General features: G+C 39.6%; 1 protein-coding gene across 23 annotated transcripts in view; it reads left to right on the top strand.

Annotated features, from left to right (window-relative positions):
* Window positions 1-5,435: 5,435 nt before the first annotated feature.
* Window positions 5,436-20,055, top strand: part of LOC306801814 (voltage-dependent L-type calcium channel subunit alpha-1C) — a gene marked incomplete at its 5' end in the record, with an annotated part of 131,406 nt that continues 116,786 nt past the window's right edge. For 15 of the 23 annotated variants that reach the window (XM_079305211.1, XM_079305200.1, XM_079305201.1 and 12 more), the window contains 3 exons: window positions 5,440-5,539; window positions 5,921-6,024; window positions 11,736-11,908. In XM_079305211.1, the coding sequence (XP_079161337.1) occupies window positions 5,465-5,539; window positions 5,921-6,024; window positions 11,736-11,908 (352 nt within the window). Of the gene's footprint in view, window positions 5,540-5,920; window positions 6,025-11,735; window positions 11,909-20,055 lie in introns of all 23 variants that reach the window. The other 8 variants (XM_079305206.1, XM_079305205.1, XM_079305204.1 and 5 more) reach the window with 1 other exon arrangement.

Here is a 20,055-nt window from a genome sequence, read left to right as displayed (position 1 = left end):
TAAAATTGCATAGTTAATATAATTATTACAAGTATTACATTAAAAAGCTCCAGTATAATACAAGCAGTGTACAGTTTAGAGATCAGATAAAAATATTATGCACAGGATCTATTACCAGAGCCAACACTAAATTCCTGCATATTTAGGAGCTGATTTATTCGTATCACAGTCTCAATAGTCACAATCCTATTACTCACCTACAAGGTAAGAACATGACCAAATGAGATTATTCCCAGATCTCTAAGTGAGAAAGGCAAGAGTCAATCCCTCTTGTCACACATCCTCTGATAGCTACCAAGACTTTCAAGGTAAAGACTCAAAGTACTCAAGGGTTCTTAAGCCCAAAGCTGGTCAACATTTGAGAATTTAACCAGACAATATTGTTTTGTTGAGAAAATATTTTTTGTTTGCAAAGCAGCCTCAAAAATTCTACTGTCACCAGTTGTAGTTGTTAGTTGGATGTTCTCAGGAGCTGCCAGCAATTTTTTTCACTTAGGATGAATGTTTTGCTCTTCATCTGTTTCTGCTGATGCAATATGTCTAGCATGAGGAAAGGCAGATCTTTCAAAGTTTTCCTTCTTCACTGGACAGATATGTACAGACATTTATTAGGAAATTCACCCTATATTAATTATTTCTGAAGGATTTATGACATCTTTTTTGTTCAAATGTAGTGAAGTTTCAGAAAAAAAGAGCTTTAATGAACCAAAGAAAAGTGTGAGAGTAGGAGTATTCTACTTCCCAGGTCACATAACCCTTGTCTGAGATGTAGCACTTAACTCCTGTCTGTGATATGGATATTTTTTTCTTTAATATTCTCAACTCATCTATAGCTGTGAAGAGTAAACCTCCATTCTTTGTTTATTATAATTGAGTAGCACCCAAGTTCTGACTAAAGACTATAGCAGAGAACATTTTTCCCTCTCAGGGCAAAACTGTGCATCATGCTATTAAAAATTTAAAAAGCAGATTTTAAAGTTTTATTTCCATGGGGTTATATGTGAATGAAATGCATTCACCCAAATATTCATGGGAAGAGGAGGTGGAAAGGGAAAATCTATGTTTTAAACACAACTTTATTGATCAAAGATAATATCCCAATCTCTCATCAATACCTGCATGGTTCCTTATGTACCCCCTGAGCTCTGCCTGCCTGTCATGAAATCTTTGATCTGAGCTGAGGAATTGACTTCTACACATCCCAAAAGTTAGGCAGATGCTTAAGTACTCTTCTTGAAAAATATGGTTTTCAAAACAAAAGCTTCAAGATGTAGGAATTATTAATGACAGTTAAGTGTTATCTCTTATTTCTGCTGTTTCCTGCTCCCAATACTCTCCAGTTTTAGATTGTCACAAGAAAGATTTGGTTTCAGCTAGAGATCTTGCTACTGGCCATAACCATTAGTTTTGACTAGGTTTTTTCTGAGGCAGTAAATTCCACAGATGGGTTACAGAAAATGGCATTTCTATGCAAAATTTCCAAATTTGTTGCCCTTTAATTTTATTAAATACGCTGCTCCTCCTCTCAATGAATGTTACTCTGTGAAATTTTATACACTTCCTTTATAGAATATTGCACTTCATTACAGAATACTTGTAGTATTAGCATTTAAAAAATGTTATCACAACATTCTATAGTCATTAGAAATCAGTTAACAATTTATTCAAGGAATAGAAGCCTGGACCAAGTGCCCTAACTAACCTTCCATTAAGCTGCAGCTCTCCAGCACTGTGCACCAAGGAAGATTTCATTTTCTTTTTCTTCAGCTTGCTACTGTCCAGTGGCAGCTCCCCTTTTCAGGATTAAACTGTTACTGTGACCCTCTGATGTTTTTTGAAAGACATTCACCACAAAGTGTCAGGGTGTGAGTGTGTGAATTGTGAAGTCAGCAGAATTTGGGTTGTGCCTACCCTTCCCATAAAGTGACTGAAAGTCTGTGCTGGGTGATGCTCAACCACACTGGTAATAGGTTAAATGCCTCCAACATTGTTTCTGAGCTGTGGTGCCTGTGTAAAGAATGAGACACTTGCAAATGTGCCAGACTATTATCCCTGGGAAAGAAAAAAATATGACTAAACAACTAATGCATGAATGTCACCTGTGGCCTTCTGATTCTGAAGAATAAGAAGACAAAAGCACAAAGGTCTTTTAAGAAAGGCTTTTATTCCTTGGGCCCTACTGAAACTGCTGATAGTAATTGAGATGAGCAGAATACAGAGTTAAAAACCTTGGTATCATTTCTAGGTGATAGCCTGTACCATAGAGAAAAGCCTTTGCTGAAATGCTGTAGGCATGATAGCAATTAAGGATGCTTGGCAAAGATAGAGCTCTTCCAACAGACCTCATATGTGCTGAAATGACCTTTTTTTGTTATGAAACTCAGTGGTTTCTTCAGCAAGGTAGTGTCCCACTCTGCAGATTGGAAAGCCGAAGCATAATGAGCCAAATGATGTCCCCACAGTGCCAGAGAGGGTATGCAGGAAATAATAATGAGAAGGAATCCTTATCTTTAAAATCTCTGGGAGATGATGCATGAATGCTCTGAAATGTGCCAGCTGTTGAGAACAGTGACATGCAAGTGTTGAGATGTGAGCTGTGGAAAGTTGGGCAGTTTGACTCAGAAAGCAGAATTATTTCCATAAATGACAATCTGCAGATCCCCACTGACCCTGTGCTTCCAGCTGATGTAACAATTGTTCCATACATGCTTAAATTGGCATCAGGTTGCAATCACCTGGACTGAAAATTGTAATTCAGACCTACACTGTCTGATATGAGAGACTTTGTTGAGAACTGTGAATTTAGAAGATTATTTACCTTTTCTGTTGGGATTCCCAGGATTGGTAGGAAGCACTCAGGGAGAAGTGTTGCATTCAGGCACCAGAAAACTGAGCTGTACCTGGAGTTGTCCATCCCAGGCAGGTAACTTATACCTGAGCCAGTTCCTATTCATTGGGGACAACAGTACAAATTATATTTTGCAGACTTCATTTTCTGCACTCAGGAGGGTACAAATGGCAACACTCCTGGCCTTGCTGTTACTGTTTTGACTAAGTCTATTCCTATTCTTTTTCCCCCAAATTTCACCAAACAATTAATTTCTCTGCATTTCTCCTGCAGTTGTTTTTCAGGAGCAAGCAGTGAGCTCACAGTGTGCTGTTTCCTTATTGCAGGGAGGTTTTAACATAATTTAACAAACACTTAACATTATGTGGCCATATAACATACATTCCTGTCATCTGTGGGTCGGTCCCACAGGAATAATCTCATCTCATAATGATGGAATAATCTCATCTGTAATAAAAAAAAATGACACAAGAACACCAAACATAGAGAAGTCCAGCAACAGAGCAGACTCAGCTGTCTGCCAAACACTGAATTTCTCTCTGCTTGAGAAGCTCTTGCTGTCTCTGCCCCTCAGCTTCTCTGTTATGTATATAACTGTGCAATAAAAAGGAAATGAAAAGCTGACCTCTGAAATTTTCAGTCTGGGAAGTCCCAAGTGCTCTGCTGTACCAGAATGCAGGTCTGTTTTACTGGACTAATTTGTGCTGATGCTGGCTGGTACAATTGTTATGCATTTGTGCAGGCACTGGGAATAACAGGGTACACTGTATTCTAGTTATATACTTTACCAGGACATGCTGGAAGCTTCTTGCCATCTGGAAATTTCTTCATGCCAAGGAAGGTTTTTCCCTCTCCTGACATGCACTTGACCTCTGTACCTGGCACCTGGCCTTTGATCTTTAGGACTGGCTTGTACCACAGCTTTGAGAAGTTCTGCTTTTCCAGCTGACAAAAAAAATCCCAAACTTGAGAGATAAATACCATGCAGCTGAGACTTTTTTATCACCATATATCATAATTAGAGGGATGTCAATTCATCATTGTGCCCACAGTGGTAAATTCTTGTGGTAGTTTCTCAAAGTCATCCATACTCATTGTTTGTGCAGGTTGCTTTATATAGATATTGGTGTTCTTTGTAGGAGAGAGGGGGTGTTAAATCTCATTTCTTTCCTGAAATCCAACTTGGGCATTTACATTTTGCCTTCCTGGTTTCCCAGGGGGTCTCAGGTGAATTTTTGCTTTCATCTTTATATTTGATGATGCTTTATTCTCATTAAAGCCCTGATGTGCAGTAGACACCAGGGTTGCTGTTTTTTGATCACATGGGATGATATGTGGCTTCCAAGCATAAAGAGTCATTAGTATGATTTATAAACTAACTGAAAAAATCTGCAAAACTCTATAAAGGGAAGAAGTTTATTATGCTTAGGGAATGTTAGCAGCTCAGGTACTCTTCTGCCCACCAAAAGTATTTATCCTGTGAGGAAGGAGCTGATGAACTGTTTTCACAGAGGCAGATTTTGAGCTTGTGTTTTAATGAGTCTGCTTCAGTTCAGTCACAGCTGAAGGAGCCCTGAGATGGAGTTCTGGGTTGGTCCATTGACTGTGGACTATTGCCAGACAAGAACTTTAGTGACTCTGCTTTGGAAGAAAAATGGATAATGGACTTCCATCCCCAATGAACTGATTATATTAGTGTTACTCTCCTACCTTGTCTTACTGGAGGTCTAAAATTCCTTTCCTGGGTTCTTATGAATCTTGAGTGAAATTACCTCCCCTGAAGTGTTTCTAATTGTCCATGTATGGAAGGATATTTCTTCTGTGATTCCATCAAATGTTTAAGTTGCAAAGGATAGAGCATTTTCCTGGAAAGAGAAGACAAAATTTTCAAAAGAATGGAAAACAAAGGAATGTAGATTGCTTTATGCCTTTAGATACTTTAAAGTCTGCAATTTATGTTCATAAATCAATTTAGTGCTCCTGAAAATGTTAACCACCATCTGTTTCTTTTAATGATGCTATGTCTGGATCCAAAGATAAGTGTTTACGAGGAGTAAAGAAGGGACTCTGTTATTTTTTTATACCATTATGGAAGTGAGATTCTATTAAGGTATCCAGCAACTTTCCAAAATTTTGAACTTTGAAGGAGAATTCCAAATGAAATAGTGTTCATGTACGAGATGCTTTTAAAATGTATACAAGATCTTATTATGGGCTAGAACTGGGCCTCATATAATACAGATTCTGATGCTAAGATAAGTCTCCCTGGCAGTAGAGGGTCATATGTGTGAGCAGCCAAGTTTAAAATTCAGGGGTTGGACCCTTTGTGGTGTTGTAAGTAAATTCCAAACAGTAAACCCACAATTCTTGAGATCCAGTAGGACACATAGTTATATCTGAGGCTGTACTAGACACTGACTGTGAGGAAATAGATGAAAAAAACGATCAAAGGAGTGGTCACATCAGAAGAACAGACAGAAACACTTGGTATGATTATAGGCTCTGTTTACAAACCTTTCCATCTGCTCCTTTGCCTAATCATTTCTGCTTTCCCTCTCTGTCTTCTAACTTTCCTTCATCTTTCCAGATGCAGGACGCTATGGGCTATGAGTTACCATGGGTGTATTTTGTCAGTCTGGTCATCTTTGGATCCTTTTTCGTTCTAAATCTGGTTCTTGGTGTGTTGAGCGGGTAAGCTGACAGTTTTGGTGTCCTTTTTCCAATGCTACAGGGCAAGACTCCATAATAAGGGTTGTTCCCTGTCACCAGGATACTTTCAGAGGGATTAAAAATCTGAATCCAAGGAAGCTTCACATCAGCTCTGAAACACTTTGACAAAATGTTCAAATATTGGCAAAAACAACACAGGTAACAAAAGCGGTGTTGAGAAATTCAACCTCAGGGACTTCAAAATTATTTATGTCAACCTGTCATAAAACTGGCAATTGAAGAATTTCCAGAAAACTGGCTATTGAAGAATCTTCCTGCTGGTGACTTGGGATCTCTTTGGCTGGAGCCTTGCAGTGCTCAGAATCTGAGCTTGTCTCACTAATTATCATTCCACTCTTCCAGGTCAATGATGCCATAGGAAGGGACTGGCCCTGGATCTATTTTGTTACACTAATCATCATAGGGTCATTTTTTGTACTTAACTTGGTTCTCGGTGTACTTAGCGGGTAAGCAGTACCAGGAAAATGTTTTATTATTGTTTATTTTTTAAAAAAAATTTGTATTTCTATTCCTATTCTCTGGTTACCAAAACAACAATCAGTGGTGGGTTGATCTCAAGAATCTTAAGAGAAGACCGAGGCTGTTGCTGTGCCAATAGCAAAATTCAGCATTCCTAGATTCACAGAAGGAGCCTTTTGACTAAATCAAAGGAATATAAGATAATTTTTTGTCTGTAGCACATTCCTCTCCCTGTACTCTGTGGGAAGAGGACAGCACTGTGCTCTCCTGTGGGCAAAGCAATCCACATGTAGAAGGGGATTATAGTAAAATTTCTGGAAGAGGCAGTAGGATTGAAGGAGGAATGAGACAAACCCCTTCACATCTGTAGGATGAGATTCCTGCCAAATTATGTCTTCTCACAGGAGAAATTTTCACAATGTTTAATATATCTAAAGCACAGCCTACCAGGAGATTATTTTCCCTGGAGAGAGTCTTGGGCACATTCCTTCTTCAGTAAGCCCATCTTCTCTACTGTGCAGGTTACAAACCTGGCATGATGCAGGGAGAAAAGCTCATTTCCCTCTGACCTTTTCCAAGAAAGAACAGAGAAGGAGAGAAGTCCTTTTAGTGTTTAAGCCTATTTAAGACATCCAGACATTTAGCTGGATTTCAGTTCTGCAGTATAACCCTCACTGCAAAACATCATTTTAGCAGCTTTGATTAAAAACAATTGATATTGTCCCCAGTAGTTAAAAACTTCACTGCCCCTGGGGACTCACATAATTAAAGGAATCAAGCCAGCAAACATTCCTTGCAAGATTTAAAAAAAAAATCTCCCAGGATTAGGCCTCTGGTTCCATTTTTGGGCATGACTGGGGGCTACAGACATTCTGTGTACACAGATAAATATGGTATGAGGACATTTCTGCATCCTCTTTTTGTTTCTGCCATCCTGCCTCCTTTGATGAATTCTAAATGAGTTTGATTAGGGCTTGTACCTGATGCCTGAATGGACAGCCCTGAAGTCCCTTCTTGTCTTTTGATAAAAAGAGGGGAAATGATCTGTGAGCAGGAGAGAGGATTTGATGGCTCATAGAAATTATGTCCTCAATACTTGGGCCAAAAATATGGGAAGGGCAGCAGTGGGACTAGGGGAAAAGATACACCTTTGGCCACCTGGCAAAGAGAGGTAATAGAAGGAGATATTATTTCTATCTTCATGAGTCCATTGAAGGGGACTGTGACAGCTGTTGCAAGAAGGGTTTCCATGCAGTAATGGAAGTGTGGAGAAAACCCCATCAATGAAGTGTTGGGCAATAGTCTGTGTTTGTGCATCTGGAGAGTGATGCTCTGGTAGGATTTTGAAATTCCTCAGGTGGATACTCTGCCCAGCAGGTAAGGATGGCAGCACCAGTGGGGGATGATGATCAGCTGGCAGGGAAAGGGATCTGTTCTGTCAGAAGTGCTCTCAAGACATATAGAAATATAGAAAATACAGAAATATAGAAATGTTGTTAAATATTATATGGTATCTGATTGGATAAAAAGTGCTTGTGAGCCAAGCCATGAGTGGTGCATAGCATTGAAGCACTGCTGATTCAATTTACCTGCACTTGGATTTGTACCTGTGCATAATTAACAATTTAATTCCCTCTCTTTAATTTTCAACTCAAGAAAGTGCCTTGAGGCTGAAATTTTCCATCTCCTGCCACACTGCAGCTAGAACACCAGAGCTAGTGGTAGGAGATGGAAACAGTCTATAGAGGGAACTGAAATTAAAGATGAAGTTCACCTTGTTTAAGCTGTGAGTCACTCTTTCTGGCTGTCTCCACAGTGTTATGACAGCTGCACTGTTTCTGCAAAAATGTCCTCAAATGGAGAAAAGAAATTTAAGAATTTACACCCATGAAAAAACACAGAAATGATGGGAGAAATGTTCCAATTTTTCTTTGGTCTAAATAAGCAGTTCTGAAACAATGAACTTTCTAAAGCAGTTCTAAATTCTGCTGAGCTACAAAGTGTCTTCACTTTGCAGATTCAGCTTTTCTTTCTTGGAGACTTGCTATTGCTATTAGTCTGATCTATGTTGATGATCCACCTGTCTGCTCTAGATACAAAGCAGCATTCCTGGTTATCTTTGAATATCCATTCTGGGCATCTCTCATTTTTTCCCCATTTATCTATTTCAGGAGCTTCAGCAGGCATGTTGTGTAGGTAGACTTCAGAAATGACAGATTAGCTTGGGGGGAGGTTTAATCACTTCTGAATACATAAGTGTAATTAATTGTACTCACAAAGACACCTTGATTGCACCTGCAAAATGAAATGCTGAATTCTGCTCTGCTGAAAGAGCTCTTTTGTAATTTGTTTTTCCTCAGGTATGTCATCCATTCATGGTCCTGGTGAATTTACTAATCACATACTAGGCTAAATAGCATGTCAGAGTATTTATATGTGTAATCTCTTCCTGACTTGGCTGAGCACAATATAAAATTCAGGTGCTCCAAAGGAATATCCAGTCAGCAGATCTCACAGCAGACCTCCCCAAGCCCAGGCAAAACAACTCCACATCATTGCTCTGAGCAGTGATGAGAAGTTGCTCTAGATCAGAGATGTTCACATCTGTTATCTGTTTCCATTAATTAATGGGGAAAAAAAAAAAGGCAGTGGGGGTTCAACCTTCAGACATGCACACCTAGGAATATAGAGTCACATTTCCTTTATATTTTGATCCAAATCCCAGGACACAGGCCGAACAAGCAGCTGCCTAAGGCAAATGGAGGGCAGGAGAGCAAACATTTCTTCTGCTTTGAGAGGATCCTGCAAAACACAGTTGGCTGCTTTTTTTAAATTTGCTTTTTTTTACTGCCAAGAAAGAGGTCAGAGTGAACAGGAGCTGACTATGGTTGTAGCTCCTCCTTGAGAAGTTTCAGGTATTTTTCTGAGTCTTCTGTCCCCTCTTCCAACCCTTCCCATTCCTTGGTGTGCTTCTCAGGGTGGATTTGGAGGCTTTTGCTCCACTTTGAGTAGTAAAGAGTTTGGAGCTGCTAGAATTCTGCTGTTTTGATCACTTTCCATCTCGCCTCTGAATGTGAGAAATCATATCAACAAGAATAATCTAAATTCCACCACTGGGATGGGAAAGAGAAATTTTCTTCTGAAACAGCACATGATGCAGAGCTGGGTGTTTATGATCTTGACCCACCCTAACCTCAAGCAGAGAAAACATCTCTCCACCCCAAGCTCAAGCATGGAGAGAAAACATCTCTCCAGAATACTCTGATATTCCCATTGACAGACATTTCTTTAATTTTCTGGAAGAAGTAAACCCAAGTGAAACAAACTGAATTGTGGTAAAAACAATCAGATTCACCCACTCTTATGCTGATGTTTTGGGTTCACTTGGCCTTACCCTACCATGACAGCACAGCCTTTTTTGAGAAGACAACCTCTAGACTCAACATGGCACTTCCATCCAAAGCTTTTTTGCCATTCCACATGGGAGGTTGTTTAAATTGCAACAGCAATTTCCTGAGCCAGCTGTTCTCAATGATTTATTGTTAGTAGAGTGTTGAAATTAAGACAATTTAAACCAGTTGTCTTCTTTGGAGAGTCGTCTGATGTGGATTATCATGTACAAAGGGAAGAGACATGGAATTGCAGGTAATTTACATGAGGCTGTCACAGTATTTTGCATTGTGCTAGAAAACTCCAGGTTCAGCCCATTTCAAAACTGGACCCATTTGTTTTAGGTTCTAAAATAATAGTTTATGAGCTAAAAATTGAAATATTGGAATTTGATTTAACAAACAGGCTCAATAATACATAGATTCATCCAGTGATTATTTTTTTGAGAGTTAATTTTTTAATTTGGATAAGGCAGTGCTGTAGACCCAGGGGAAATGTGTTACTAAAGCAGAAAATATAACCACCATCGATGGATTTTTTCCCTAACAATGTTTGTACAATTTTTATAATTATTGTTGGGGTTATTTGTTTGTTTTACATTGTAAATAGTAATATATATGAGAAAATTTCATTTTTTTCATTTTTTCCATGGCTTGAGGCTGAGTTTGGACCCAGAGCTGACTGTGGACTAACTTTAGGCCAGAGAAGCCAGTAATTCTCTCCCCCACTTCCCCTTTTGTTATCAGACTCCTTTGGGAGGACCTGAACCCCCAGAGCATGCCAGGGGTGCAGATGACACTGGCACACATTGTCCCTTATTTTGGCTGGAAATTAAGGGATCATCCTGCTTTGGTCCTGCTGCAGTGCTGGTTTCATGCACAGCTCATAATTCCCAAAACCTGTGAAGTCCATGTTAATCTCTCAGCAGGTTTTGGACCAGACAGAGGAAAGCATCTCACCACCACTATTAGAAACCCATTTCCATCTCAGTCACATGGCACTCACAAAATTGACATTTTGGCTAGGATTTTCATTATACTGGTATTCAGCCACCAAAATCAGTGGTAGAACTCCTATTCATTTTTGCAGGAGAAAACCTAAGACAAATGCCAAGTGGGGAAGAATTTTGTTATATCCATTCATTGCTGACAGTCTTCAGCTACAGATAATTTGGGGAGAATGGCTTTACCTCTCTTTTCTAGGAAGAGTGGCCAGTTTTATCTGCTGTGTGTCTTTTGTACTGATATTCTTCAGCAGATATAAGACTTAATGCTTGAATACTCCTGGTCTAGCAGCAATTTTCACAATCATTAAGCTTACTTTTTAAAATACAAGTATTAAAACCTGGTTTAGAGCCACATGAGTCTCTAAATAAGGGAGGTCAGCATTTCTTGAAAAAAAAAAAAAAATTGCTGTATAGGTGTCTCTGAAAGAGGATAAGAAAGAGCACAGCCAAAAAGAAGGCAAAGCCAGGAACCCAGGATCATAACTAAGCAACAGGAAATCCTTGTTCTTATGCCCTGTTTTAAGTCTATATTCCTAACAGTGTTACTTCATCAAAGTAACATCAAAAGTTTTACCCTGTTCATTTTCTGGCAGGATCTATTACTTTTGTCTACCCATAATTTATGATATTTGTCTACCCAGTGTGAGATTTGAAAAATACATTTCATGTCATATAACTGACTCACATACTGAAAGTCTTCAGTAAAACTTTGAGGTCTGAATATTTAACTATATTTTCCAGTACTGTGGGTGAAATGGTCCATAATTAAATGTGTACAGGATTGTGAGTACCATTAATTACAACTATACTAGCACAATTTAGTTGTGATTACATATAAAATCTTAAACACAGATTGAAACCTAGAAACTAGAGCCACCATCTCACTCTCCAGATGTCAGATTATTGTCAAACAGTTCATCATTAACCATTATTCATGTAGACATTCATAGATAACTGTTGGAGAATATCAAGTGTTTACAGAATGTTTGAAAATGTCTGGTGTACATAAAACTGTACAGACATGTTAAACATTAGTTATGTTTGAATTGTCAATCACATGCTGAGAAGGGAAGTTTTGGGAAAGGTATCAGTGTTTTCCTAAGTGTTGTTAGAATTGTGGACACTCCAGCTGTTTTACACGTGTGATGCTCCATCCACGTGTTTGTCTTGAGAGAATAGACACAGCTGGGTGTGCTGCACACACTGAGGAGACCTTCTAGTGGAAATCAGTCTAACCCATTGTTTTCCTTCCATCTCTTCCTTCTTTCCACCCATGCCCTGTCCCTCCCTCCCTCTTGCTAGGGAGTTTTCCAAAGAAAGAGAAAAGGCAAAGGCTCGAGGCGATTTCCAGAAGCTGCGGGAAAAGCAGCAGCTGGAGGAGGATCTGAAGGGATACTTAGACTGGATAACTCAAGCAGAAGATATTGATCCTGAAAATGAAGATGAAGGCATGGATGAGGAGAAGCCTCGAAACAGTAAGCAACTTTCTTCTCTCACTTTTTCTTTTTCTCTCTCTCCTTCTCTCTCTCTCTCTCTGTCTTTTTGGCAATAAAGCCTATGCCCATCTGCTCTAGTGCTGAGGTGGCTTCTAAGGAACAAATTCTTCCTGAGACATGCACTGTGCTTATACATGATTCCAATTAATTCTTGTAGGAAACCATGGGAAGCGGAAATACAGGTACAATAATTGATATTCTGCAGATCAGTGTTCAGTCTGTGATACAGGCATTAGATCTGATAGTAAATGGACAAAAATTCAATACTTGTTGGTCAAGTCCACTACTGAGAAAAGTTTTACAGAACAAGTGTGCCTTGTATTAATTTATTTAATTGTAGCTCAGTGTTGCAGGATCTTTGCACATGGTTAGTTGCTTTGAAGGCAAAAGTTCCTTGGACATGGGGAGGTTGTGACTTTGTTTCTTCAGCAAGATTTTTAATAAATGTTCATGACCTGTAGGAGATTAGTAACCACTATTGTTGCCAAAATAATGAAGTTCTTTCAGAAAAAAAAAAAAACTAAGAAAGAAAAAGGGTCATTAATATCAAGTTATACCTACAATACTCAGGTATCTGGACTTGAAAGAGTCACTGTGGTGACTTGCTCAGACTTTTACCAAATCAAGTTATTTTGATTTTTATAGCTCATATAGTTTACTTTCACAATTTAACCTCAGCAACCATTCAGAAATGAATTCATTAATTATGACCAGAATTTGCTGCTTTGTGGCATACAATAGATGAATAAATCAGATGAGGATTCACTGCATGTACTGTTGAGTGTGGCCAACCCATATTTGAGTTAACAAGCTCCTTTTAAGAGTGGTGATATTAAGAACTGAAAGGTTCCAGCTTGCTTTGAGTTCTTCCTGGTCAATTTGATAAGGTGAGTGTTGTATGACATGGTTTACCAAAATTAGTCCTCTCACCTCTGAGTCAGAAAAGCTGAGAAGCAGTGTTTTCAGCTGAAGACAATACCACATAAAAGGTACTGTGAGTAAGTGACAGGGCAGGGCATTTTGTTTAGGTTTATTTTTTATTTTTGGTGTGTCATCTCCTGGGCTGAATGTTACAGCATTTGTGCCAGCAGTCAATCACCAGTAGGGTTAAACTGAAGGAGAAACATGGTATTATTTCTCTTCCAAAAGCCATCTACAAAATGAGTAAAGGACAGATGGCACAGTTGTAAATTCCCTCTGGCTTGAGTGTTCCCAAGACATTTGAATCCCACCTACTCCCAGTCCAAGATTACATCACCAAGACTCCAATGTCTTCCTTGTTTGCTTGTGTTTAGCTCAGCTGCACCTCCAGTGTCTTTTGTTCAAGAGTTCTTTGAAGCACTTTGTATACAGATCACTTTCTGTTTCTAGTACAGCATCCTGAACTCCCTGGTTGACTGTCACTGCCCTTCCAAGCACACTTTGCTCAGTGGTTAATTTATGTTGGCTTTTGAGGAATCAGGAGTTCAAATGACAGATCACTGGGGTGCACAGGGCAGTCCAGACCTCCTCAGGCTGCTGGGCTAGCTCAATGACCTTCAGGTGTGGCCTTGGCATCATTGATTCTGTACTGATGCTCAGAGAGACCTGTGCTCCTGCCTGACCTCTGACAGGGATTCACAAAATTATTTAAAGAAGTCACATCAGTTTTTGCTTCTATGGCTTTCCCTTGGTGGTCATTTGGGGGCTTGGAGGTTTGTTGTTTGTTTTTTTTTTTTTTAATAAAGAGAATCAGAATAGTTCAGGAGTTCAAATAAGAAATACTAATCTGGAGACTCAGCTAATGTAAGTTCTGAGATTCAGCAGTTTACACCATCTGGGCTCTGACCCAGGTAGTCTACCTCAACTGAATCATCCCAAACACAGGGAACATATGTTTCCAACCTCTTTTCTGTCCTTGGCAGCTACAGAGAGGCAGATTTTGCTGTCTTTTAACTTTGTAGAGAGTGTTGCCTGCTTGTCATCATGGGCACTGCCTCCTGTAAAACAGAGGACACAAGGTAGAGGGGAAGAGAATCTCACTTGCCTCCCCTTTAGGTTTGGCTGCCTGTGACAGTCCTTAGGGCATCACTGCTCACATTTTGCATATGCTGATGCTTTCCTGAGGCTCTGAAACCTTGCCCAAAGCCTCACTGGGTGTTTGCAGCCCTTAATGAAGTTATCAAGTCCAAGGATACAAAAGAGAGGACATTAGTGGAAGAAAGGGTAAAAAAGGAAGATGAATGCAACCAGAGCTGGACAAGCTGTGCATTCTTTAGCACTTCTCTCCACAGCAGAGGTCTTGGCATTTTGCTGAGGGAGCTCATCACCACTTGTGGCTCACGTGGATTGAGAGACATTGATGGAGCAGGCTGAGTTAATTGCCTGTCTTTAGAGGAGGTGCCACATTTCAGGCAGTTTTTCCCTGTTGTTTGCAAACACGGCTTTGCCATTGTGACAGATGTGAGGTGGGGAATGTGGAAAGGCTTCTGGGGGCTGCTTGTGCTGATGGTTTTTGTTCTGTGCTCTTTGCCTGACGTGCCTGCCACACGGGAAGGAAGCACTAATTTGACAGAGGGGAGAAACACATCATGTCACACAACAGCTTCTGAATTCAAAATTACACCATAGCCAAGAAAACCTTCCCTCCTGTTGCCACAGTGACTGGGAATTTGCACTTTTGATTTCCCTTCCTGAGAGTGGTCTGGAATGCATCTGTTGCTGTGGGCAGAAGCAAAAAACCTCAACCCAGATTCTCCACCTATCCAAATTAATTGGCAAAACTCCCACAGCCTGCAGTGGGGTCACAAATAATCTATGAATGGGCAGGGCAAAGCAATTTGATGTTTCTGAGTGCTCAGATTTTATCCTCCCTGTGTTTCCTCCTATTTCAGTTCTATTATCTAGTCCAGTATTATCTCACTAATGCCAACAGAGTCCCTAAAAGTAGAAAAGCCCACTGCTTTGGAAAGGTATTCCATGATTCAAGACAATTAATTCTTCTTTTTAAGTCATATTCAACATGGCAAATTCAAGAACTGATTTGCAAATAGCTTACCCTACTTAAATTACGAGTAATCATTCTTCAAGGCCCTGTTGTGATGGAACTGATGGTTGTAGATAATTAAGTTTTCATGTAGCACAGCAGAAAAAAACCCAGTGCAAATCAATATGCTGCCTATTAAAATCATATAATATTTCAGATGGTATGTTAAATAATGGAAGGTGTGTGTCTGCACATGCAGACTTCTGCCTCTGTTGAAGTGGGAATAGTGCACAATTGAAGACAAAAAGTACAGACATACAGGCAGGTTTTAAAATATGTATTTGAAAATTAAGCAGTTTAAAAAGAAATAGTCTTCAATCTCCACCTTCAGAGAATTTCTGTACTGCCTTAGTGACCTTTGGAAATGTTCATTAACATCTGAGTTCACTGTTTCTAAGAAATCAGTGACAACCTAATTTTTTGGTTTTGTCTCACTCTTTCAACCTGTTTCAAACTGTTATTTTTGAGCCTCACCATAACTAGGAACTAGACTGCATTTAATCACAGGTTTATGAGAGTCTTCCCTGGAAAAGAATTATTTTGAGACAAGAAGAAATTTTCAGCAGAAAGGCAGAATTTCAGAAGAAATTGGTACCTCTTAGACCATTACTGCTTTTGGAAAATCTGTGTCTTTCATGGAAACTCTTCCTGCTTCAGGCCATAAGTGAGAACAGGAGAGATGGTAGTTTAAACAGGAGGAGGGAAGAGTTTTAAAATTCTAGAAATAGAAGCCTTAGTAATTTCAACCTAAACAGGGCTTTATTCCCAGCACCTGCAGTAGTAATTTGATTCTATTATGTAACAGGGGAAAAAGCATGACCGCCTGTCCCTAAAAGCCCAGGCATTTGAGGATTTATCTATTGGCTTCACTTCCTTTTGCACAGTCAGTTTATGCACCACAAGGAGACTGAGTTGATTTCAGTGAGGTTATGTACAAAATACCTGCCACTGACTTGAACCAAAGCTGTCACTAAATTCTGTGCAACCCTTTGGGAAAGTTAGTGATGTGGAGCTGCTGGATGGAGAGAGCTTTATGCACAGATCTAATCATGATACCAACAAAAAAGAGCACCAACATCAATTTGTAAATATTTTCAATTTGTACATTTAGTAATTTCATATGTCAGCCTGCTCAGGGGCCTCCAAATCATGTGTTTAGTGCACTGACAAGCAAGTGGCTTATTGCTTTCTGCCTGAAATAAAATATCATGGTGCTCTGGGATGATGTCTAAGGTAGGAAGGGTTTTCAAACACTGGGTCACAAGCTAAAATTTCAGGGTGGCCTAAAATACCCTTGGTTCATCTTCTGCAATGAAATTTAATGGGCAAGTGCACAGCTGGGGAATTAACATGGAAGATGCAGAGGGGAAATTGAGAGTGGATATTTAAAATATATTTATTTTACATCCAGGCTTGAACCCCACTGCCTTAAAACCTCTGTCTTGTTACTGTAAGAGCAAAAAGAAGTTCTGAATTAATTTCTGTTTAGCAGAGCGTACTTGAACTTGTCTATCAAGAGCAAATTAGTTCATCCTGTATTATTCTAGTTTCATCCTTAGAATCTGTCCTGATGTATTTTGCACACACATGGAAGGACATGGTCAACCACCCCTCGACAGGCAGGTACAGATATTGTCAAAAAGCAATTTAAAAAAACCCACAGGGGGCTTGCATGGAATTTAAGATCATCTAAACAAAAGAGAATTGGCTGGAAAATGAAGTGTTTATCAATTTAATTCCTCCAATACCAGTTGGTGGCTTGAGAAAAGCATCATAGAACATGGTTGCAATTTGCTTTCCATATTTAAATTATCAATGCCAGTCTTGTAAAATGATTTATTATCTGTCAACACCTCATCTAGAGAGGAAGAAAGCACAATCTCTTTTACTTTTATCATTGTCCACTGATGTGGAAAATAATCATCTGGTAACCAAGAGGAGCTTAGCTGCAGTGCCAACACTTTGTAGGCATTTCACAAGAGTGTCTGATGGCTACTTCACAAGTTTAGTGACTGGGATAGATCTGTTCTCTTTCACCTGGAGACAGAGGGACAAAGAAGTGCTTTTTTGGGTCTATACTGTGCCACCAGTTTGTTCTAGGGGAAAAAAAAATCCATTTATTAATTAATGTTCAGAGGTTCCAAAGCATGGTTTGTTTGGACAGGAGTGATGGCAGCTCCCAGCTCTGTGCTGTACCCAGTGGAAAATAATCCCTGTGGCATCTTCCTACCTTGTCATCCTTTGAAGCAGCTCATATGCTGCTCTTAATTTAAATACCAGAGCTTGAGGACACCTAATAAAAGCCCTTTGTAAATGATAAGTCAGCTTTGCTTTTGTTGTGTGGTTCTTCACAGAGAAGCTCAGGTTGCAAAATGCTACAGATGTCGAGCTTGAGTCTATAATTAGGATGCTGCCTAGAAAAAGCTTCTAGGACATTAGTTCTCACATTAGGCTGAATCACTCCTACAGTCCTCAGGCAAAAATTGTACTGAAATTTCTGAGGATTTTGCCTGGGTAAGGACTTGGGCTCCAGTGGGTTTCATCCAAGGTCAATAACAAAACATGCTAACATCAGCACTCAGAAAAGTTGCCCACTGTGAGGTCTTGGAGCACAGAGGGCTCTCAGTGCTCACACAGGACTTCAGTATTGTGTAACTGGCATCCACAAAGGGGCAGAGTGAGGGATCTGGGGTCTGAAATCATTTACAGCACTGAGCAGTGCACTCAGTGCTGTTTGCCCACTGCAATATTCCACTGGCCAAATTGCAGCTGGATCTGGCATGAATTCCACCCACTGTCATTGCAAGCATGAGGCTTCCATAACTACACTGAAATAAATGTGTGATCAGATACAGATAAACTCTGATATCCTAAAAAGAAAAGCTATATATTTCAGAAGACCATTAAAAAAATATATATATATAATTGTGAGGCTTTATAGTGACCCTGCAGGTGTCTGTGGTAGCAGAGCACACAGAGCAATGATCTTCAGTGATGCAGGTGAAAGTAAAAACTGCTATTTCCAAGCATCATTTTCATTGTATATTTTCTGTGCAGCTCAAGTAACAAAAAAAAAAAAAAAAACAAGGAAGCAGTAGATTCTTTTCCTAGATTTTTTTTTTGTTTGTTTGGTTGGTTTTTTGTGTGTGTTTCTTCCTTTCCAAGAGGAAATACTTGGGGAAAAAAAGTCTTCTCAGCAAAGCAAAATTTTAAACTTGGGAGTTTAAATTATGCTTTAAAATACTTGAGCTAAAACATTGATTCTTAAAATATGTGCATATTTGGATATGAGTGAAATCTTGTTCTGGCCCCTTTTTCCAGGAAAAAAAAAAAAAAAAAAAAAAAAAAAAAAAGACACCGAAAAGCTAAATAATGTTCTCAGGATCACCCATCCCCACAGTGCCAGTGGCACAGGCTCTCACATTTTTTTCTACCTCTAGAGCAGAAAAAGCAGAATTTTGGCCCTGGATTGCATCACATAAGGCATTTCCAAGTGTGATCAGGGTGGTTTTAAACTGTTTTCCCTCTCTGGCAATTCACAGTAATCATGTTAATCATTTTTAAAAATACAGTTTTCTTTTTCCTCTGAATTATGGATGGTTCACTCCACGTAAGTGAATCAAAAGGTCTGGTTTTCTGGTTTCTGTTAGTAATATAATTTAATGACCCAGCCTTTAGCAAAAGCAGCTTTTAGGTTCATTGTCCTGTAGATTTCACAACTTCCCAGTTTTTCTTTCTTTCTGTCTCAAAGAAGGCTTTGATCATAAAACACAGAGCAAATAACCATTTGAAAACCTTCTTCTTCTTTCTTCTTTGCTGATAACTTACTGCTAGGATAGGTAAATGCCACTAACCAATCAAGATATTGAAACAGTTTAGCTCAAGCTTGCACTTTCTGTCAAAGCAGAGTATGGAGAAAATAATGTTTCCTTTGTTTGAACAGAGAGAAAAAAATCTGCTGGTATTCAGGACAAAACTGTGGCCAATGTAGCAACCTATAATTCAGCAGTAATTTGTTCCAACTGAGCATCAGAAGGCCTGATGTAATTTGGTGAAGAGGGAGAAGTGTTTCTAGGAATCAGGGAAATTCCCCCATTTGGGGAAGGTGGGTTAAATCCTCTCTTCAGCTCCTCCCTTCCCTGGCTCCTGTGTCCTGAAGCACAAACAGCTTTACACTGAGAGCTGCTGGAGCAGTGGGGTGTGACCAGCTGTTGCATACAGAGACTGGCATTAATGTGGATAAGGAATTCATTTTATCCACTACAAAAAGCCATTTCCCTAGCAAAGACTGACTGGTGAGAGAACACCTCTGTTTTTCCTGCTAGAAGAGAGACTTGAGTTGATGTAGGAATTCTCTTACAGTACCAGTTTGTTACACAGAAATATCTTTGAAGGTAAGGCTTTAGAGGGAATCCATTGTTTATATAGCTGGGGAAGACAGCTTTGTGCAAATAAATCAATCTCTATCTGCCCTGCTGGCAAGTGTTTCTTGAAGCTGTCAAGATTAATCCAGTGACACTGGTTCTACTCCTCAAGAGAGGACATTAGTCTGTGTGATAGCTGCCTTTGCCATACCTTCTGATGAATTGTTTTATTTCCTATGGTTAGAGAGGCATAGAAAGCATTGGAAGAAATGCCACAAACCCCCAAGATGAGTATTCATAGAGCAAGACCATTTTGTATTTCATTTTTTAAGCAGATGCCTAAAGTGTGCTCTTAAATCTTTTGCAAGGACACTTACAAAGTGGCTTTAAAAACTCTGGGGTACTCAGCAGTTTCTCCTGAGGTCAGTGAGGATGGCCCATGGTCAGTTTTAAAATAAGTTACCGTTGCAGATGTAGTCTCAAGAGTCTCTTCACTGAGGAGAAAGCCCTGGTGAGCAGGACTGATAGCTGAACTCCTGAGCACTGTTTGATGTGGTGGGAAGAGCTGTCAGGAGAGAGGCTGGGTGCTCAGGAACAGTAGCTGAGGGACATGAAGCATGTGTTTTGAGTTAGAAGCAACTGCTGGGGATGAGAATTGGTTTTATTACAGTAATGTCAGCCAAGATCAAAACCACAGTGTGTCTGGCACTGTATATACAGAAATTAAAAGTATGTTT

The sequence above is a fragment of the Erithacus rubecula genome (genome assembly GCF_903797595.1).
Source record: "Erithacus rubecula genome assembly, chromosome: 4".
NCBI classification, from domain to species: domain Eukaryota; kingdom Metazoa; phylum Chordata; class Aves; order Passeriformes; family Muscicapidae; genus Erithacus; species Erithacus rubecula.
This window is presented reverse-complemented; position numbering and strand designations above follow the sequence as displayed.